This window comes from Hyla sarda, chromosome 9 (assembly GCF_029499605.1).
Source record: "Hyla sarda isolate aHylSar1 chromosome 9, aHylSar1.hap1, whole genome shotgun sequence".
NCBI classification, from domain to species: domain Eukaryota; kingdom Metazoa; phylum Chordata; class Amphibia; order Anura; family Hylidae; genus Hyla; species Hyla sarda.
In genome coordinates this window covers 1,839,269-1,864,309 of record NC_079197.1, presented here as the reverse complement: position 1 = coordinate 1,864,309, position 25,041 = coordinate 1,839,269, and the positions used below count along the sequence as shown (strand labels likewise).

Here is a 25,041-nt window from a genome sequence, read left to right as displayed (position 1 = left end):
AATAATGATGTAGCAATGTGTGATTTTATGTATGTTTTTTTGCGTCATATGGAGCATATTTGCGCCAAAATTATCAATTGTCGTACGCAAGTTTGTAATTTTGGCCCAAATGTAGCCCTACAAGAGGCGCAGACCCCAGAATTTCAGGCAGTAAATCTGACTTTGGGACGTTCTATTGTTGTAGCTATTTTCTCTGTCACTTTATTCATGGTGTAGATTTGCGCCTAAATGAAGGTATTTTTCGCCGGAACTTGCGCCAAATCGAAAAGTCGCAATTAATGAATTCCAGACCAAAGAATGATTGTAAATGAAATCACGACTAACAAAGTGAAATCAATGATTTTGTTCTAAACCATTTGGCGCAATTGTTTGTCGCAAAAAGTGACATAAAAGGAAATTTTAGACAAATCACAGTAAAAAAAAAAAACAGGGCAAAATCCCAGTTACCCATAGCAACCAATCGGATTGCTTCATTCATTTTTAAGAGGTCTCTTTACAAATGGAAGAAGCAAGCTGATTTTGTGTGGATTTACTCTTAAAGGGGTACTAGGCTGGAAAACATATATATATTTTTTAATCAACTGGGGCCAGAGAGTTAAACAGATTTGTAAATTACTTCTATTAAAAAATCTTAATCCTTCCAGTAGTTATCAGCTGCTGTATGATCCACAGGAAGTGCTGTTCTTTTTGAATTTCTTTTCAGTCTGACCACAGTGCTCTCTGCTGACACAGACATGTCAGGAATTGTCCGGAGGAGGAGAGGTTTTCTATGGGGATTTGCTCCTACTCTGGACAGTCCTTAAAATGGACAGAGGTGTCAGCAGAGAGCACTGTGGTCAGATAGAAAGGAAATTCAAAAAGAAAAGAACTTCCCCTGTAGCATAGTACTGGAAGGATTAAAGTAATTTACAAATCTGTTTAATTTTCTGCCACCAGTTGATTTAAACAAAATGTTTAACACTTTTTTTTAGCAAAGCTTCGCCTGCAGATAGCTGATATACAGCAGTCCTGTAATGTCTTGTAGTGGCTATGCATACTACCCAATTTTTGCACACTACCCAATTTTTGCACACTACCCAATTTTTTGCACACTACCCAATTTTTGCATACTACCTCATTTTTGCACACTACCTCATTTTTGCACACTACCCAATTTTTGCACACTACCCAATTTTTGCACACTACCCAATTTTTGCAGACTACCTAATTTCCGCCTGGAGAAATTCTGGTCGAACATTATATGTGCAATGGCCGCCAGTGGAATAAATCAGCGCCATGACCGACCAGCAGTGCATTTCTGGGTGAAATTTTTTCTAAAGAATCTTTCACAGTGCAGCAGAGTCCCACCCAGAATTGCAATGGGAGGCTGCTGTACCCACATCTCTGCCTGGGTGAAAATTCTGTAGTGTGCATGGGTCCTTACTGCTGAGAAATCATTCCGGATGGTAATAGTATAATGTCTCATGTAACGGCAACATAGGGATTCTTTTAAAATATTACATATATATATATTTTTATATTTAATAATTTTTATATTGTTAATAAAGTGTCTAATTACTATAATCATTGTATTGTGCAGCTGTCTTATGTATTCCTTGGGTCTCCCTGTATTTATCATGTAGGGTCCTCGAGGTTCTCAAGGACTTCCCGGCCCAACAGGAAAGCCTGGACGGAGGGTAAGTGTCACCGAGCGAGTGTAACCGTAACCGTCAGTACCTACAGCGCTGAGGGCGATTTACCAACACAGTCCAGTATATAGATAATATTATACAGTCCAGTATATAGATAATATTACAGTCCAGTATATAGATAATATTACAGTCCAGTATATAGATAATATTATACAGTCCAGTATATAGATAATATTATACAGTCCAGTATATAGATAATATTATACAGTCCAGTATATAGATAATATTATACAGTCCAGTATATAGATAATATTATACAGTCCAGTATAGATAATATTATACAGTCCAGTGTATAGATAATATTACAGTCCAGTATATAGATAATATTATACAGTCCAGTATATAGATAATATTATACAGTCCAGTATATAGATAATATTATACAGTCCAGTATATAGATAATATTACACAGTCCAGTATATAGATAATATTATACAGTCCAGTGTATAGATAATATTACACAGTCCAGTATATAGATAATATTATACAGTCCAGTATATAGATAATATTACAGTCCAGTATATAGATAATATTATACAGTCCAGTATATAGATAATATTACACAGTCCAGTATATAGATAATATTACACAGTCCAGTATATAGATAATATTACAGTCCAGTATATAGATAATATTATACAGTCCAGTATATAGATAATATTACACAGTCCAGTATATAGATAATATTACACAGTCCAGTATATAGATAATATTACACAGTCCAGTATATAGATAATATTACACAGTCCAGTGTATAGATAATATTACACAGTCCAGTATATAGATAATATTATACAGTCCAGTGTATAGATAATATTACAGTCCAGTATATAGATAATATTACACAGTCCAGTATATAGATAATATTACACAGTCCAGTGTATAGATAATATTACACAGTCCAGTATATAGATAATATTATACAGTCCAGTGTATAGATAATATTACACAGTCCAGTATATAGATAATATTACAGTCCAGTATATAGATAATATTACAGTCCAGTATATAGATAATATTACACAGTCCAGTATATAGATAATATTACACAGTCCAGTATATAGATAATATTACACAGTCCAGTATATAGATAATAATATACAGTCCAGTGTATAGATAATATTACACAGTCCAGTATATAGATAATATTACAGTCCAGTATATAGATAATATTACACAGTCCAGTATATAGATAATATTACACAGTCCAGTATATAGATAATATTACACAGTCCAGTATATAGATAATATTACACAGTCCAGTATATAGATAATATTACACAGTCCAGTATATAGATAATATTACACAGTCCAGTATATAGATAATATTATACAGTCCAGTATATAGATAATATTACAGTCCAGTATATAGATAATATTACAGTCCAGTATATAGATAATATTACAGTCCAGTATATAGATAATATTACAGTCCAGTATATAGATAATATTACAGTCCAGTATATAGATAATATTACACAGTCCAGTGTATAGATAATATTACAGTCCAGTATATAGATAATATTACACAGTCCAGTATATAGATAATATTACACAGTCCAGTGTATAGATAATATTACACAGTCCAGTATATAGATAATATTATACAGTCCAGTGTATAGATAATATTACAGTCCAGTATATAGATAATATTACACAGTCCAGTATATAGATAATATTACAGTCCAGTGTATAGATAATATTACAGTCCAGTATATAGATAATATTACAGTCCAGTATATAGATAATATTACAGTCCAGTATATAGATAATATTATACAGTCCAGTATATAGATAATATTACAGTCCAGTATATAGATAATATTATACAGTCCAGTATATAGATATTACAGTCCAGTGTATAGATAATATTACAGTCCAGTATATAGATAATATTATACAGTCCAGTGTATAGATAATATTATACAGTCCAGTATATAGATAATATTATACAGTCCAGTATATAGATAATATTACACAGTCCAGTATATAGATAATATTATACAGTCCAGTATATAGATAATATTATACAGTCCAGTATATAGATAATATTATACAGTCCAGTGTATAGATAATATTACACAGTCCGGTATATAGATAATATTACAGTCCAGTGTATAGATAATATTATACAGTCCAGTATATAGATAATATTACAGTCCAGTGTATAGATAATATTATACAGTCCAGTGTATAGATAATATTACAGTCCAGTATATAGATAATATTACAGTCCAGTATATAGATAATATTACAGTCCAGTATATAGATAATATTACAGTCCAGTGTATAGATAATATTACAGTCCAGTGTATAGATAATATTACAGTCCAGTGTATAGATAATATTACAGTCCAGTATATAGATAATATTATACAGTCCAGTATATAGATAATATTACACAGTCCAGTGTATAGATAATATTATACAGTCCAATATATAGATAATATTACACAGTCCAGTGTATAGATAATATTACAGTCCAGTGTATAGATAATATTATACAGTCCAGTATATAGATAATATTACACAGTCCAGTGTATAGATAATATTACAGTCCAGTGTATAGATAATATTACACAGTCCAGTATATAGATAATATTACAGTCCAGTGTATAGATAATATTATACAGTCCAGTATATAGATAATATTATACAGTCCAGTGTATAGATAATATTACACAGTCCAGTATATAGATAATATTACACAGTCCAGTGTATAGATAATATTACAGTCCAGTGTATAGATAATATTATACAGTCCAGTATATAGATAATATTACAGTCCAGTGTATAGATAATATTATACAGTCCAGTATATAGATAATATTATACAGTCCAGTGTATAGATAATATTACACAGTCCAGTATATAGATAATATTACACAGTCCAGTATATAGATAATATTACACAGTCCAGTATATAGATAATATTATACAGTCCAGTATATAGATAATATTACACAGTCCAGTATATAGATAATATTACAGTCCAGTATATAGATAATATTATACAGTCCAGTGTATAGATAATATTACACAGTCCAGTATATAGATAATATTACACAGTCCAGTGTATAGATAATATTACACAGTCCAGTATATAGATAATATTACACAGTCCAGTATATAGATAATATTACACAGTCCAGTATATAGATAATATTACACAGTCCAGTATATAGATAATATTACACAGTCCAGTATATAGATAATATTACACAGTCCAGTGTATAGATAATATTATACAGTCCAGTGTATAGATAATATTACACAGTCCAGTATATAGATAATATTACACAGTCCAGTATATAGATAATATTACAGTCCAGTATATAGATAATATTATACAGTCCAGTATATAGATAATATTACACAGTCCAGTGTATAGATAATATTACACAGTCCAGTGTATAGATAATATTACAGTCCAGTATATAGATAATATTACACAGTCCAGTATATAGATAATATTATACAGTCCAGTATATAGATAATATTACACAGTCCAGTATATAGATAATATTACAGTCCAGTATATAGATAATATTACAGTCCAGTGTATAGATAATATTATACAGTCCAGTATATAGATAATATTACACAGTCCAGTATATAGATAATATTACACAGTCCAGTATATAGATAATATTACAGTCCAGTGTATAGATAATATTACACAGTCCAGTGTATAGATAATATTATACAGTCCAGTATATAGATAATATTACAGTCCAGTATATAGATAATATTACACAGTCCAGTATATAGATAATATTACAGTCCAGTGTATAGATAATATTACACAGTCCAGTGTATAGATAATATTACACAGTCCAGTGTATAGATAATATTACACAGTCCAGTGTATAGATAATATTATACAGTCCAGTGTATAGATATTACAGTCCAGTGTATAGATAATATTACAGTCCAGTATATAGATAATATTACACAGTCCAGTGTATAGATAATATTACAGTCCAGTATATAGATAATATTACACAGTCCAGTATATAGATAATATTACAGTCCAGTATATAGATAATATTACAGTCCAGTGTATAGATAATATTACAGTCCAGTATATAGATAATATTACACAGTCCAGTATATAGATAATATTACACAGTCCAGTGTATAGATAATATTACACAGTCCAGTGTATAGATAATATTACAGTCCAGTGTATAGATAATATTACAGTCCAGTATATAGATAATATTACACAGTCCAGTATATAGATAATATTACACAGTCCAGTGTATAGATAATATTACACAGTCCAGTGTATAGATAATATTACAGTCCAGTGTATAGATAATATTACAGTCCAGTATATAGATAATATTACACAGTCCAGTGTATAGATAATATTACACAGTCCAGTATATAGATAATATTACAGTCCAGTGTATAGATAATATTACACAGTCCAGTATATAGATAATATTACACAGTCCAGTATATAGATAATATTACACAGTCCAGTATATAGATAATATTACACAGTCCAGTATATAGATAATATTACACAGTCCAGTGTATAGATAATATTATACAGTCCAGTATATAGATAATATTACACAGTCCAGTATATAGATAATATTACACAGTCCAGTATATAGATAATATTACAGTCCAGTATATAGATAATATTATACAGTCCAGTATATAGATAATATTACACAGTCCAGTGTATAGATAATATTACACAGTCCAGTGTATAGATAATATTACAGTCCAGTATATAGATAATATTACACAGTCCAGTATATAGATAATATTATACAGTCCAGTATATAGATAATATTACAGTCCAGTGTATAGATAATATTACACAGTCCAGTATATAGATAATATTACAGTCCAGTATATAGATAATATTACACAGTCCAGTGTATAGATAATATTACACAGTCCAGTGTATAGATAATATTACACAGTCCAGTATATAGATAATATTACAGTCCAGTATATAGATAATATTACAGTCCAGTATATAGATAATATTACACAGTCCAGTATATAGATAATATTACAGTCCAGTATATAGATAATATTACACAGTCCAGTATATAGATAATATTACAGTCCAGTATATAGATAATATTACACAGTCCAGTGTATAGATAATATTACACAGTCCAGTGTATAGATAATATTACAGTCCAGTGTATAGATAATATTATACAGTCCAGTATATAGATAATATTACACAGTCCAGTATATAGATAATATTACAGTCCAGTGTATAGATAATATTACACAGTCCAGTATATAGATAATATTACAGTCCAGTATATAGATAATATTATACAGTCCAGTATATAGATAATATTACAGTCCAGTATATAGATAATATTACACAGTCCAGTATATAGATAATATTACACAGTCCAGTATATAGATAATATTACAGTCCAGTGTATAGATAATATTACACAGTCCAGTGTATAGATAATATTACAGTCCGGTGTATAGATAATATTACACAGTCCAGTGTATAGATAATATTACAGTCCAGTGTATAGATAATATTACAGTCCAGTATATAGATAATATTATACAGTCCAGTGTATAGATAATATTACAGTCCAGTGTATAGATAATATTACAGTCCAGTGTATAGATAATATTACAGTCCAGTATATAGATAATATTACACAGTCCAGTATATAGATAATATTACAGTCCAGTGTATAGATAATATTACACAGTCCAGTATATAGATAATATTACAGTCCAGTATATAGATAATATTACACAGTCCAGTATATAGATAATATTACAGTCCAGTGTATAGATAATATTACAGTCCAGTATATAGATAATATTACAGTCCAGTATATAGATAATATTACACAGTCCAGTATATAGATAATATTACAGTCCAGTATATAGATAATATTATACAGTCCAGTGTATAGATAATATTACAGTCCAGTGTATAGATAATATTACACAGTCCAGTATATAGATAATATTACAGTCCAGTATATAGATAATATTACACAGTCCAGTATATAGATAATATTACACAGTCCAGTATATAGATAATATTACACAGTCCAGTATATAGATAATATTATACAGTCCAGTATATAGATATTACACAGTCCAGTGTATAGATAATATTACAGTCCAGTATATAGATAATATTACAGTCCAGTGTATAGATATTATTACAGTCCAGTATATAGATAATATTACACAGTCCAGTGTATAGATAATATTACAGTCCAGTATATAGATAATATTACACAGTCCAGTGTATAGATAATATTACACAGTCCAGTATATAGATAATATTACACAGTCCAGTATATAGATAATATTACACAGTCCAGTGTATAGATAATATTACAGTCCAGTGTATAGATAATATTACACAGTCCAGTGTATAGATAATATTACAGTCCAGTATATAGATAATATTACACAGTCCAGTGTATAGATAATATTACACAGTCCAGTATATAGATAATATTACACAGTCCAGTATATAGATAATATTACACAGTCCAGTATATAGATATTACACAGTCCAGTGTATAGATAATATTACAGTCCAGTATATAGATAATATTACAGTCCAGTATATAGATAATATTATACAGTCGAGTATATAGATAATATTATACAGTCCAGTATATAGATATTACACAGTCCAGTGTATAGATAATATTACAGTCCAGTATATAGATAATATTACACAGTCCAGTGTATAGATAATATTACACAGTCCAGTATATAGATAATATTACACAGTCCAGTGTATAGATAATATTACAGTCCAGTATATAGATAATATTACACAGTCCAGTATATAGATAATATTACACAGTCCAGTATATAGATAATATTACACAGTCCAGTATATAGATAATATTACACAGTCCAGTATATAGATATTACACAGTCCAGTGTATAGATAATATTACAGTCCAGTATATAGATAATATTACAGTCCAGTATATAGATAATATTACAGTCCAGTATATAGATAATATTATACAGTCCAGTATATAGATATTACACAGTCCAGTATATAGATAATATTACAGTCCAGTATATAGATAATATTACACAGTCCAGTGTATAGATAATATTACACAGTCCAGTGTATAGATAATATTACACAGTCCAGTATATAGATAATATTACAGTCCAGTATATAGATAATATTACAGTCCAGTATATAGATAATATTACACAGTCCAGTATATAGATAATATTACAGTCCAGTATATAGATAATATTACACAGTCCAGTATATAGATAATATTACAGTCCAGTATATAGATAATATTACACAGTCCAGTGTATAGATAATATTACACAGTCCAGTGTATAGATAATATTACAGTCCAGTGTATAGATAATATTATACAGTCCAGTATATAGATAATATTACACAGTCCAGTATATAGATAATATTACAGTCCAGTGTATAGATAATATTACACAGTCCAGTATATAGATAATATTACAGTCCAGTATATAGATAATATTATACAGTCCAGTATATAGATAATATTACAGTCCAGTATATAGATAATATTATACAGTCCAGTATATAGATAATATTACACAGTCCAGTATATAGATAATATTACACAGTCCAGTATATAGATAATATTACAGTCCAGTGTATAGATAATATTACACAGTCCAGTGTATAGATAATATTACAGTCCGGTGTATAGATAATATTACACAGTCCAGTGTATAGATAATATTACAGTCCAGTATATAGATAATATTACAGTCCAGTGTATAGATAATATTACAGTCCAGTATATAGATAATATTATACAGTCCAGTGTATAGATAATATTACAGTCCAGTGTATAGATAATATTACAGTCCAGTGTATAGATAATATTACAGTCCAGTATATAGATAATATTACACAGTCCAGTATATAGATAATATTACAGTCCAGTGTATAGATAATATTACACAGTCCAGTATATAGATAATATTACAGTCCAGTATATAGATAATATTACACAGTCCAGTATATAGATAATATTACAGTCCAGTGTATAGATAATATTACACAGTCCAGTATATAGATAATATTACAGTCCAGTATATAGATAATATTATACAGTCCAGTGTATAGATAATATTACAGTCCAGTGTATAGATAATATTACACAGTCCAGTATATAGATAATATTACAGTCCAGTATATAGATAATATTACACAGTCCAGTATATAGATAATATTACAGTCCAGTATATAGATAATATTACACAGTCCAGTATATAGATAATATTACACAGTCCAGTATATAGATAATATTACACAGTCCAGTATATAGATAATATTATACAGTCCAGTGTATAGATAATATTACACAGTCCAGTGTATAGATAATATTACACAGTCCAGTGTATAGATAATATTATACAGTCCAGTATATAGATATTACACAGTCCAGTGTATAGATAATATTACAGTCCAGTATATAGATAATATTACACAGTCCAGTGTATAGATAATATTATACAGTCCAGTATATAGATAATATTACAGTCCAGTGTATAGATATTATTACAGTCCAGTATATAGATAATATTACACAGTCCAGTGTATAGATAATATTACAGTCCAGTATATAGATAATATTACACAGTCCAGTGTATAGATAATATTACACAGTCCAGTATATAGATAATATTACACAGTCCAGTATATAGATAATATTACACAGTCCAGTGTATAGATAATATTACAGTCCAGTGTATAGATAATATTACACAGTCCAGTGTATAGATAATATTACAGTCCAGTATATAGATAATATTACACAGTCCAGTGTATAGATAATATTACACAGTCCAGTATATAGATAATATTACACAGTCCAGTATATAGATAATATTACACAGTCCAGTATATAGATAATATTACACAGTCCAGTATATAGATAATATTACACAGTCCAGTGTATAGATAATATTACAGTCCAGTATATAGATAATATTACACAGTCCAGTGTATAGATAATATTACAGTCCAGTATATAGATAATATTACACAGTCCAGTATATAGATAATATTACAGTCCAGTATATAGATAATATTACACAGTCCAGTATATAGATAATATTACACAGTCCAGTATATAGATAATATTACACAGTCCAGTGTATAGATAATATTACACAGTCCAGTGTATAGATAATATTACACAGTCCAGTATATAGATAATATTACACAGTCCAGTATATAGATAATATTACACAGTCCAGTATATAGATAATATTACACAGTCCAGTGTATAGATAATATTACACAGTCCAGTATATAGATAATATTATACAGTCCAGTGTATAGATAATATTACAGTCCAGTGTATAGATAATATTACACAGTCCAGTATATAGATAATATTACACAGTCCAGTGTATAGATAATATTACAGTCCAGTATATAGATAATATTACACAGTCCAGTGTATAGATATTACACAGTCCAGTATATAGATAATATTACACAGTCCAGTGTATAGATAATATTACAGTCCAGTATATAGATAATATTACACAGTCCAGTATATAGATAATATTACACAGTCCAGTATATAGATAATATTACACAGTCCAGTATATAGATAATATTACACAGTCAGTGTATAGATAATATTACACAGTCCAGTATATAGATAATATTACACAGTCCAGTATATAGATAATATTACACAGTCCAGTATATAGATAATATTACAGTCCGGTGTATAGATAATATTACAGTCCAGTATATAGATAATATTACAGTCCAGTATATAGATAATATTACACAGTCCAGTATATAGATAATATTACACAGTCCAGTATATAGATAATATTACACAGTCCAGTATATAGATAATATTACACAGTCCAGTATATAGATAATATTACACAGTCCAGTATATAGATAATATTACAGTCCGGTGTATAGATAATATTACAGTCCAGTATATAGATATTACACAGTCCAGTATATAGATAATATTACACAGTCCAGTATATAGATAATATTACACAGTCCAGTATATAGATAATATTACACAGTCCAGTATATAGATAATATTACACAGTCCAGTATATAGATAATATTACACAGTCCAGTATATAGATAATATTACACAGTCCAGTGTATAGATAATATTACACAGTCCAGTATATAGATAATATTACAGTCCAGTATATAGATAATATTACACACTCTATTAAAGCACCTGATATGTCACATTGGCTCAGACCTGTTTAATACTCTCGTGTTTCTTTAGACACTTTTAACACCATTTTTTTTATCTTTACATCACGTATTAGTTGGCTTCATTTGTGCCAGAATTGTATGGTGTATAGTATTGCATATATTATATATACTATGTATAAAACACAAAATCAATGTAATACGCAGCGTCTGCACGAGGATTCTGACACATTTATGATAGTAAATCTTAACACAGGAAATAATCAATAATAATGTGGAACAAATATTGCAAAAAATCTCCCTGAACCCCTTAAGGCCTAGGTGTCCAACCTACGACCCTCCAGCTTTTGCAAAACTACAATTCCCAGCATGCCCAGACAGCCTTTGACTGTCTGGGCATGCTGGGAGTTGTAGTTTTGCAACAGCTGGAGGACACATTTTGGAGAGCAGTGATGTGGAGGTAATAAAAACAATACATGTCCTTCTTCTGTATTCCAGGGCCGAGCAGGAAGCGATGGCGCTCGTGGTATGCCAGGACAGACCGGATCTAAGGTATATGGGGTATAGTGTGGGGATCCTTAGTGTTTATTAACCCCTGCAAACAATTGCTCATCACAATAATAATTTACCTTTTGCTTATTTTTAGGGTGACAGAGGATTTGATGGTTTAGCGGGTTTACCTGGAGAAAAGGGTCATCGTGTAGGTTCATTTTTTCTATAGTGGTCATTTCCACTTATCCATTATATCATGATGATTAATACATGCTATTGGTTGTTATTAGGGAGAACCTGGTCCCCACGGACCTCCCGGATCACCAGGAGAGGATGGCGAGAGGGTAAGTACACTCTCAGCCTATACATATCATGTCAGGTGTTAGAGATCTACCGCAATGTATGTCAGTGCCCAACCAGGGTGCCCCCATCTGTGCCAAAAATACAAACCATTGGCTATCTAGGCATGCTGGGAGTTGTAGTTTTGCAACAGTTTTGAAACCTCCCGTGCCCTATGTGATGCCTACTTCTTATATAAGGGCAAGTCCTGGGAATATAATGCTGGGAGTGGATATAGCTTCACAATGGATTCTATTTACTCAGTTGTCTTATTGCTTTCCTTAGGGCGACGATGGAGATGTTGGACCTCGTGGATTGCCAGGTGAACCTGTAAGTTTTTGGTTCATTATGTTTTCGAAAAATCCCTTTTCCTATCCCTAGTTGCATAAAGCGCAGGTCATACGTACAAGATTGTGTATGGCTATTTCACCTGATTCCCTCACTCACATGCATACACATGCACGCTCGGCTGAATGTGCCTTTATACTGCTGATCCACAACAAAATCCGTAACTGCACATTTCAAATACATTGTGGTTTTCATAAGATAAGGCAGTGTTTTCCAACAAGTGTGCCTCCAGCTGTTAAAATACTACAATTTTGGTGCCTGCTGCGGCTCCGGCGGCACCTGCTGCACAGAGAATCTCTGCCTGGAGTTTGTCTGGCCGGTAATTCTCAGTGTGACTGTACCCTAAAGGTTCCCATACACATGAGGTGCAAGTCAGACACTACTTGGGTGGGACTATATACAGCAGCTGATTTTATAGTGTGTATGAAGGTTTCCTAATTCTCCACCAATGGCAGATGATGGAGGTGAAAGAAGGATCGGGCATGTTGCGTTGTAGCAGGCCTGATCATTTGTCCGTAGAGATGATAAGCTCCCAATATTTTCAGTTTACCTACATGGATGGACTGACCAGTCTTTGATCCCACCAGTCATGTCCCAATGTGAAGCATCATTGGAGACTCTTGGCCAACTAAAGCAGCTAAGTCTTGATCATTGTAGTATTGGCGTGCATTACACTCTTCCTAGGGTAAAGGAGTTTTCCCAGTAACCTCAGTTATATTTAGGTCTAGTGAGCTACACTCTAGTGCTAAGATTTGTATGGGATGAGTATGGGAGTCCTCGGGTCACTACTGCCCACCATTGTCTGTGGAGGTGTTGGGTTTTGAGTCCCTCAGTTGCTTTGGCTTTACCCAATTGGTTTTCCTTTCTGTTTACTCAGGTTACATCACTAACATATCAAACCGATAACACAGTGTGAAAAGAAATGCCTGTATGCAAGGCTGCATATACAATCCCGTATACAGTCCCTTGGCATACGCAAATAATAAATGATACTCTGATAAGACTGTGTTCACAACAGCGTAGAGGAGCCCCGTTATAGAGACGGGATGAAGCGTGTAACAACGGACGCCAACAGATGCTGACAGGTCTCATTGACTTTGAATGGGGACCAATTGGGTTTTCTTATGAGGTCTGTTATTTTGCAGGATTTTAGAACAGGAAATGTCCTGTCATTTTAATAGAATCAGCGAACTGACCTCCTAACGCTGATGGGAAAGAGGCCTTATTAAAACTACAGTCTTTATTAATGAAAATGATCCAGACTATAGAATACAGAAACTGGTAGTAGAGGCACCAATGGGCATCCAGGCAGATAATGAAGTAACATTTGACATACACCATAATGAAATAAATCAATTGCAGAGGTCCCAACTGAACAAGAAGCTAAAGTGCAAAATCACCTAATAGTAGGGGCAAAAAAATGTAACTATATTATCAATAATAAGAGCCACAATGGAAAGCCACAGGAACACCCACCCCGACAAACATTTCTGTTTAGAGGCTTCTTCAGGGGGTTGTGTTCTCAACAATAAATATACTACAAGCATTGCCAGAGGCCAAAAGCCTTGTATAAAAGATTCAGCTCCTCTAAGACAAGCCGTGCCATCCTGAGACCTTCACATTGTAGATTGTTATATTCTCCATTGTTCTCATTTCTATCTTCTTGTTTCTAGGGACCACGAGGTTTACTAGGACCAAAGGGACCTCCCGGGCCCCCAGGACCTCACGTAAGTCTTCTCCTTTCCTAGGAGGCAGGACATGAGGGTGATGCGCGGGAGTGGTTGCTGTATTTGCAGTAATCCTTCTCTCACGTCATCCCACATAAACCGTCCATGCTTAATGGGCCTCGGCTCGGGAATTACTGCACAACTTTTGCTCTTATTAAAATATTGCTGATAAGTTGCATTGTGAAATAACACAGACCAGTGAACAAGAAGCACAAATAGGGATCTGTCATTACAGCCGTAGAGATAAGTTATCACTGGATATAATGCTCTGGAATACAATCTGCTGCCATTAATGTAATTTGGCCAATTTATGTTACATGCGTTCCTATATTATGAATATGTATGAAGTCTGATGCTTTTCTTCCACCCAGGCTGTGGACCTTGTCTATATCATTGCTCATACTGGCTTAGCCTATAATAATACATGTGCAATGGAAAGGAGCTAGTTGGTCATTTATGTAAATGTGGCTACAGGTAAATCGAGATCTCCTAGATTTCGTAGTCCACATGGCTGTGGGTTATGGCTTTCTATACAGGTTGTGGATGTGTCTGCTTCTTGTCCTTAATATTGTCTGTGTTCTTGCTGTAGGGTGTTACTGGCATGGATGGTCAAGTCGGACCTAAAGGTAGTGTGGTAAGTATTACATGAGCTCTGTGTAAACCAAATATTATATAATAGCAAATATTCTTTAAGGTGATCTTGTTCTCTTTTTCTTTTTAGGGGCCACAAGGAGAGCCAGGGCCTCCCGGGCAGCAAGGAAACCCAGGTGCACAGGTAAGGCTAAAGTGGCTATATATAAGATTGTGAGTCTCCTTTTTATTTATTCTGCTTGGTTCATATACTGAATAAAAATAGTGTAACAGGCCTTTAGCTCACCTGAGATAGATTCAAACAAACACAGACGGTGCAAACCAGCAATAAAACAACTAAATATCCTGTGCAGGTAAAAGCTTCAGATGTTTATTGGTTATCATAGAAAGAGTGCAGGATACAGGATAAAAGGGACCTATTTCAGGTGCACATGACATCCTTACTCATCCTGCACCTGTATCCGGCACATTACCACTCTGGACTTATATATGTTCAGTAATGTATACAGATGGAATAGGAACCAGCATATAACAGTGGGATACTTGGTCATTTAGAATAACTGTAGGTCGGTCCAACAAAACACAACTGACCTGAACCCAAGTCATTAATGTCTGTGACAATATCACTACTACTTAAGAAAGGTGGAATATCAAAATAGCAAATTGCATAGAGATTGGGTTTTACTCAATGATGTCTTATTGCTGATAACTCTACTAATAAGAACAGGGGTCCCTTGTCATCCAAGTGAATGGAGCAGCGGCCGAGCATGCATTTTGCCCTTTAATTCACTTGGAGAACAAGAAGACCCCAATTCTTGTGACCAGTTGGAGTCCATGCAGTCAGACTCTACTACTCAGGTACTTATCACATGGAGAGGAGAATGCATAAGGGGCCTAAAGATAGAGTTATAATTCATGGAGGATGGAGATGACTGAGGTTGATGGGGATGGACGGGATGAGATGGACAAAGAGGTATAAAAGAAAAACCAAATTATCATCTCTGCATACCAACCCACCTACCATAAACAAGCTGGATGATTGGACGTGACCGGTGGCCAACCATAGACCTGTATATCACCCCCATTTGTGTCACTGGCTAAATTTGGTAAATACATTTGTCCCGTTGTACCAAGCCTTTTATAGGAGTCTTAGGTGCCCAAAGAAATTTGACAGGGTGTGGAGTCCCTGGCTTTTACTAGATGTCGACTGACCCCCCCCCCCTTCTGGAGTGGTCCATTAAGTTTTCTATAATAGGATTTGGGGGTGGGGGTCAGAGTCAGTGGGATGTGTGGTAGTGTCAATGTATGCTTGTTTATTGGTGTGGGGATTCTCTGAATGGTGCTGGGGAGGCTCTTTCCTTCTATGTATGATTTGCCACTGCTGTTATTTTATACCTGTCATAATGATGGAGTTGACCTGTGGACCTACAGAGGCACTTGTTCTGTTTTACCCCTTGTTGTGCTGTTTATTTTATGCAAAACAAAACCTTAATAAATAAATACTTACATTTTTTTTTTATATCATCACCCCCAGCTACAGCCAGTATGAGACAGTACAGACCCTCAACCACCATATAGAGGTCTACAGTCACTATAGGAGACAGTACAGACCCTCAACCACCATATAGAGGTCCGCAGTCACTATAGGAGACAGTACAGATCCTCATCCACCATATAGAGGTCTACAGTCACTATAAGAGACAGTACAGATCCTCATCCACCATATAGAGGTCTACAGTCACTATAGAAGACAGTACAGATCCTCATCCACCATACAGAGGTCTATAGTCACTATAGGAGACAGTACAGATCCTCATCCACCATATAGAGGTCTACAGTCACTATAAGAGACAGTACAGATCCTCATCCACCATATAGAGGTCTACAGTCACTATAGAAGACAGTACAGATCCTCATCCACCATACAGAGGTCTATAGTCACTATAGGAGACAGTACAGATCCTCATCCACCATATAGAGGTCTACAGTCACTATAGGAGACAGTACAGATCCTCATCCACCATATAGAGGTCTATAGTCACTATAGGAGACAGTACAGATCCTCATCCACCATATAGAGGTCTACAGTCACTATAGGAGACAGTACAGACCCTCATCCACCATATAGAGGTCTACAGTCACTATAGGAGACAGTACAGATCCTCATCCACCATATAGAGGTCTACAGTCACTATAGGAGACAGTACAGATCCTCATCCACCATATAGAGGTCTACAGTCACTATAGAAGACATTACAGATCCTCATCCACCATATAGAGGTCTACAGTCACTATAGGAGACAGTACAGATCCTCAGCCACCATATAGAGGTCTACAGTCACTATAGAAGACAGTACAGATCCTCATCCACCATATAGAGGTCTACAGTCACTAAAGAAGACATTACAGATCCTCATCCACCATATAGAGGTCTACAGTCACTAAAGAAGACAGTACAGATCCTCAACCACCATATATAGGTCTACAGTCACTATAGGAGACAGTACAGATCCTCATCCACCATATAGAGGTCTACAGTCACTATAGGAGACAGTACAGATCCTCATCCACCATATAGAGGTCTACAGTCACTATAGGAGACAGTACAGATCCTCATCCACCATATAGAGGTCTACAGTCACTATAGGAGACAGTACAGATCCTCATCCACCATATAGAGGTCTACAGTCACTATAGGAGACAGTACAGAACCTCATCCACCATATAGAGGTCTACAGTCACTATAGGAGACAGTACAGATCCTCATCCACCATATAGAGGTCTACAGTCACTATAGGAGACAGTACAGATCCTCAACCACCATATAGAGGTCTACAGTCACTATAGGAGACAGTACAGATCCTCATCCACCATATAGAGGTCTACAGTCACTATAGGAGACAGTACAGATCCTCAACCACCATATAGAGGTCTACAGTCACTATAGGAGACAGTACAGATCCTCATCCACCATATAGAGGTCTACAGTCACTATAGGAGACAGAACAGATCCTCATCCACCATATAGAGGTCTACAGTCACTATAGAAGACAGTACAGATCCTCATCCACCATATAGAGGTCTATAGTCACTATAGAAGACAGTACAGATCCCCATCCACCATATAGAGGTCTACAGTCACTATAGGAGACAGTACAGATCCTCATCCACCATATAGAGGTCTACAGTCACTATAGGAGACAGTACAGATCCTCATCCACCATACAGAGGTCTATAGTCACTATAGGAGACAGTACAGAACCTCATCCACCATATAGAGGTCTACAGTCACTATAGGAGACAGTACAGATCCTCATCCACCATATAGAGGTCTACAGTCACTATAAGAGACAGTACAGATCCTCATCCACCATATAGAGGTCTACAGTCACTATAGGAGACAGTACAGATCCTCATCCACCATATAGAGGTCTACAGTCACTATAGGAGACAGTACAGATCCTCATCCACCATATAGAGGTCTACAGTCACTATAGAAGACAGTACAGATCCTCATCCACCATATAGAGGTCTACAGTCACTATAGAAGACAGTACAGATCCTCATCCACCATATAGAGGTCTACAGTCACTATAGGAGACAGTACAGAACCTCATCCACCATATAGAGGTCTACAGTCACTATAAGAGACAGTACAGATCCTCATCCACCATATAGAGGTCTACAGTCACTATAGGAGACAGTACAGATCCTCATCCACCATATAGAGGTCTACAGTCACTATAGAAGACAGTACAGATCCTCATCCACCATATAGAGGTCTACAGTCACTATAGGAGACAGTACAGATCCTCATCCACCATATAGAGGTCTACAGTCACTATAGGAGACAGTACAGATCCTCATCCATCATATAGAGGTCTATAGTCACTATAGGAGACAGTACAGACCCTCATCCACCGTATAGATGTCTACAGTCACTATAGAAGACAGTACAGATCCTCATCCACGATATAGAGGTCTACAGTCACTATAGGAGACAGTACAGATCCACAGCCACCATATAGAGGTCTACAGTCACTATAGGAGACAGTACAGATCCTCAGCCACCAAATAGAGGTCTACAGTCACTATAGGAGACAGTACAGAACCTCATCCACCATATAGAGGTCTACAGTCACTATAAGAGACAGTACAGACCCTCATCCACCATATAGAGGTCTACAGTCACTATAGGAGACAGTACAGATCCTCATCCACCATATAGAGGTCTACAGTCACTATAGGAGACAGTACAGACCCTCATCCACCATATAGAGGTCTACAGTCACTATAGGAGACAGTACAGATCCTCATCCACCATATAGAGGTCTACAGTCACTATAAGAGACAGTACAGACCCTCATCCACCATATAGAGGTCTACAGTCACTATAGGAGACAGTACAGAACCTCATCCACCATATAGAGGTCTACAGTCACTATAGGAGACAGTACAGACCCTCATCCACCATATAGAGGTCTACAGTCACTATAGGAGACAGTACAGACCCTCATCCACTATATAGAGGTCTACAGTCACTATAGGAGACAGTACAGATCCTCATCCACCATATAGAGGTCTACAGTCACTATAGGAGACAGTACAGAACCTCATCCACCATATAGAGGTCTACAGTCACTATAGGAGACAGTACAGATCCTCAGCCACCATATAGAGGTCTACAGTCACTATAGAAGACAGTACAGATCCTCATCCACCATATAGAGGTCTACAGTCACTATAGGAGACAGTACAGATCCTCATCCACCATATAGAGGTCTACAGTCACTATAGGAGACAGTACAGACCCTCATCCACCATATAGAGGTCTACAGTCACTATAGAAGACAGTACAGATCCTCATCCACCATATAGATATCTACAGTCACTATAGGAGACAGTACAGAACCTCATCCACCATATAGAGGTCTACAGTCACTATAGGAGACAGTACAGAACCTCATCCACCATATAGAGGTCTACAGTCACTATAGGAGACAGTACAGATCCTCAGCCACCATATAGAGGTCTACAGTCACTATAGGAGACAGTACAGAACCTCATCCACCATATAGAGGTCTACAGTCACTATAGAAGACAGTACAGATCCTCATCCACCATATAGAGGTCTACAGTCACTATAGAAGACAGTACAGATCCTCAGCCACGATTTAGAGGTCTACAGTCACCATAGGAGACAGTACAGATCCTCATCCACCATATAGAGGTCTACAGTCACTATAGGAGACAGTACAGATCCTCATCCACCATATAGAGGTCTACAGTCACTATAGGAGACAGTACAGATCCTCAGCCACCATATAGAGGTCTACAGTCACTATAGGAGACAGTACAGAACCTCATCCACCATATAGAGGTCTACAGTCACTATAGGAGACAGTACAGATCCTCAGCCACCATATAGAGGTCTACAGTCACTATAGAAGACAGTACAGATCCTCATCCACTATATAGAGGTCTACAGTCACTATAGGAGACAGTACAGATCCTCATCCACCATATAGAGGTCTACAGTCACTATAGGAGACAGTACAGAACCTCATCCACCATATAGAGGTCTACAGTCACTATAGGAGACAGTACAGATCCTCAGCCACCATATAGAGGTCTACAGTCACTATAGGAGACAGTACAGATCCTCACCCACCATATAGAGGTCTACAGTCACTATAGAAGACATTACAGACCCTCATCCACCATATAGAGGTCTACAGTCACTATAGGAGACAGTACAGAACCTCATCCACCATATAGAGGTCTACAGTCACTATAGGAGACAGTACAGACCCTCATCCACCATATAGAGGTCTACAGTCACTATAGGAGACAGTACAGATCCTCATCCACCATATAGAGGTCTACAGTCACTATAGAAGACAGTACAGATCCTCAGCCACCATATAGAGGTCTACAATCACTATAGAAGACAGTACAGATCCTCATCCACCATATAGAGGTCTACAGTCACTATAGGAGACAGTACAGATCCTCATCCACCATATAGATATCTACAGTCACTATAGGAGACAGTACAGAACCTCATCCACCATATAGAGGTCTACAGTCACTATAGGAGACAGTACAGATCCTCAGCCACCATATAGAGGTCTACAGTCACTATAGGAGACAGTACAGAACCTCATCCACCATATAGAGGTCTACAGTCACTATAGGAGACAGTACAGAACCTCATCCACCATATAGAGGTCTACAGTCACTATAGGAGACAGTACAGACCCTCATCCACCATATAGAGGTCTACAGTCACTATAGGAGACAGTACAGATCCTCATCCACCATACAGAGGTCTATAGTCACTATAGGAGACAGTACAGAACCTCATCCACCATATAGAGGTCTACAGTCACTATAGGAGACAGTACAGAACCTCATCCACCATATAGAGGTCTACAGTCACTATAGGAGACAGTACAGACCCTCATCCACTATATAGAGGTCTACAGTCACTATAGGAGACAGTACAGAACCTCATCCACCATATAGAGGTCTACAGTCACTATAGAAGACATTACAGATCCTCATCTTAAATAATAACTTCCCGCTGTTGTTTAAGGTTTTCCAGTTCGTTAGATATAGTCTCATATTTAAGTTCTATCATTTATCCTTCAGCTTTGTAGCAGTGATGTCCTTGGATCCAGTCTTTGTCCTACCTCTAGTATAACCTTGTCAGTCCTCAGCTCTGTTCCTGAAGACTCTTCAACCTCTGGTGTTATTTATGATGTGCCCAGATGGTGACGGGCTAATGTGGGATTCCCACTGGGCCGCCATATTGAAGGGTAAACTTCTGGAGACCTTTACCAAGAATCTGAATTTTAATAGACACAAATAAATTCACATGAATAACTTGACGGAAACATTGACAGATTAATGGTGTCATTGTAATGTTGGGAAAAGTACACAACTTCCAATGTCCTTGTAGAATGAAAATATGTAGAGATAGATTTGTGATAGAGATGAGATAGATAAATATGAGATAAAGATAGATAGATAAATATGAGATAAATAGATAGATATGAGATAGATAGATAGACATGAGATAAATAGATAGATAGATATGAGATAGATGTGAGATAGATAGGATAGATAAGAGATGAATAGATATAAGATAGATAAATATGAAATAAATAGATAGATAGATATGAGAGATAGATAGAAAGATAGATATGAGATAGATAGATAGGAGATAAATAGATAGATAGATATGAGATAAATAGATAGATATGAGAGATAAATAGATAGATAGGTATGAGATAGATAAATATGAAATAAATAGATAGATATGAGATAGATAAATATGAAATAGATAGATAGATATGAGATATATGGATATGACATAGATAGATATGAGATAGAAATTAAATAGAAAAAACATAAAAAGATAGAAATAGACTTTATAATCCCATTTATTAAGAACTACACAGTTTCCGGTGTTTCTGGAGTGTGACATTTAGTTTCCTCTTTCTTTGGTTGCTCCAGGACCTTGACCGGTCGCTCGTCCTTTCTTATACTGTTTGCACCGTCCATGGATCATTATTGATTTCTCATTCCATTTATATAGATATTCTTGGTTCCCTTTTCCTCTATGCCATAATATATTAATACGACTATAAACCTTGACGTCTTCTTCTGATCATGATGTCTTTTTTGTTTTCTTTTCTGCAGGGTCTCCCCGGTCCTCAGGGTGCGATTGGGCCACCAGGAGAAAAGGTAACGTGTCCCAGCTGCTGTGTCCTTCCACAATAACATCTGCTCCATCTGTTCCCATCCTCCATATGAGCGCGCCTCACGAGACGCCAGCGACGTCCATCCATCTATCCATATATCTTCCCTTTCATGTCAGAAGTGGGGACAGGGATAGAGCATTGAGCTCACCCATTAATAACACAATTGTTTACATGTATCCCACACAACCAGAGTCATGCAGCGCCCTCAACTTTCATGATTTTATTAAACACACATTAAATCACATAACATGTAATGTAAACGGCGCGCTCTCCGTCTGTATTCATCCAAACATGAGCGGGAGAAGCATGTTACTCCTCAGACTCCACCGTGGGTGGTGGGAGCCAGGACTGATGGATGAAGTGTCCTCCAGATCTCTCTATGACCAGTTTAGGTTACATTAAAAACGCTACGGAATAGTCCGGAACCAGAATCCCCTTCATTGAATGATTAGGTATGGTATATCCTTCTTAAAGCTGGTAATATCACAAATCCCCCAAACAAGGGGTTAATTCCTCATTGTAGAGTATAGGCTTTGTAGAGACTTTTTACCTGTGAAGACTTTTTGTGCTCTAGATTAAGTGCAAATCCATCTGATCTACAAGATCCCGATGTGCACAGATAGAGGAAACTGGGAAGAGGGCAAATTCTTTTTTCACAGCACTGTAGATCTTGCTGGATCTTTGCATTTCAGCCCAGGAAACCTCGGCCAGGAAAGTCTTATATTAGGCAGAAGTATTGTGCTGTATATTTGCATTGTAGCTCTGCCTTTATGGCTATACATCAAAGCACTCGCTATAAATGAAAAGAATATCCACAAAAAAATCCTCAGCTCATGCCTTATGTTATAGACTTTGTTTAGGTCGGGCTGGTTGTATAATATGGTTGCACCAATAATGCAACAAACCTACAACCTTCATCCCACGCAGATCGCTTACAGCCTCCTGCGTCTTTAATGATGGATCCCATGAACGTAACCACACACATAGTGCATCAGAAGGTCGCCATTGTATACCAAACCTCTGTTCCAGAAGACCAGTCATAGATCATAGACAGTATGTGCCCACCCAGGCCGCTGCCCATCCATCCCCAGGGGCACAAGGTGGAGGTCCTGCTCCCTAAGAAGGTAGAGCCTTGGTTGTAGCCTAGTGTTTCCCAACCATTGTGGCTCCAACTGTTGAACAACTACAAAAGCTAGTTATACCCTGGTTGGAAAATTATTTTAGTGTGACGTTTGCTATGAAAAGTTCCTGACATGGACAGAGGTGTCAGCAGAGAGCATTGTGTGAGACTGGAAAGACTATATGTCTTCCTCCAGGGCATACAGCAGCTGATAACTACTGGAAAGACTACATGACTCCTCCAGGACATACAGCAGCTGATAAATACTATAAAGACTACATGACTTCCTCCAGGACATACAGCAGCTGATAAGTACTATAAAGACTACATGACTCCTCCAGGACATACAGCAGCTGATATATCCTGGAAAGACTACATGACTTCCTCCAGGACATACAGCAGCTGATAAGTACTGGAAAGACTACATGACTCCTCCAGGACATACAGCAGCTGATAAATACTATAAAGACTACATGACTTCCTCCAGGACATACAGCAGCTGATAAATACTATAAAGACTACATGATTCCTCCAGGACATACAGCAGCTGATATGTACTGGAAAAACTACGTGACTTCCTCCAGGACATACACAGCTGATAAGTACTGGAAAGACTACATGACTCCTCCAGGATATACAGCAGCTGATAACTACTGGAAAGACTACATGACTCCTCCAGGACATACAGCAGTTGATAAGTATTGGGAAGACTACATGACTTCCTCCAGGATATACAGCAGCTGATAAG

General features: G+C 35.9%; 1 protein-coding gene across 16 annotated transcripts in view; it reads left to right on the top strand.

Annotated features, from left to right (window-relative positions):
• Positions 1-25,041, top strand: part of COL5A1 (collagen type V alpha 1 chain) — a 387,668-nt gene that overhangs the window by 274,223 nt on the left and 88,404 nt on the right. For all 16 annotated transcript variants that reach the window (XM_056537902.1, XM_056537901.1, XM_056537900.1 and 13 more), the window contains 9 exons: positions 1,623-1,676; positions 12,406-12,459; positions 12,554-12,607; positions 12,690-12,743; positions 13,024-13,068; positions 14,760-14,813; positions 15,403-15,447; positions 15,535-15,588; positions 23,112-23,156. In XM_056537902.1, the coding sequence (XP_056393877.1) occupies positions 1,623-1,676; positions 12,406-12,459; positions 12,554-12,607; positions 12,690-12,743; positions 13,024-13,068; positions 14,760-14,813; positions 15,403-15,447; positions 15,535-15,588; positions 23,112-23,156 (459 nt within the window). The remainder of the gene's footprint in view (positions 1-1,622; positions 1,677-12,405; positions 12,460-12,553; positions 12,608-12,689; positions 12,744-13,023; positions 13,069-14,759; positions 14,814-15,402; positions 15,448-15,534; positions 15,589-23,111; positions 23,157-25,041) is intronic.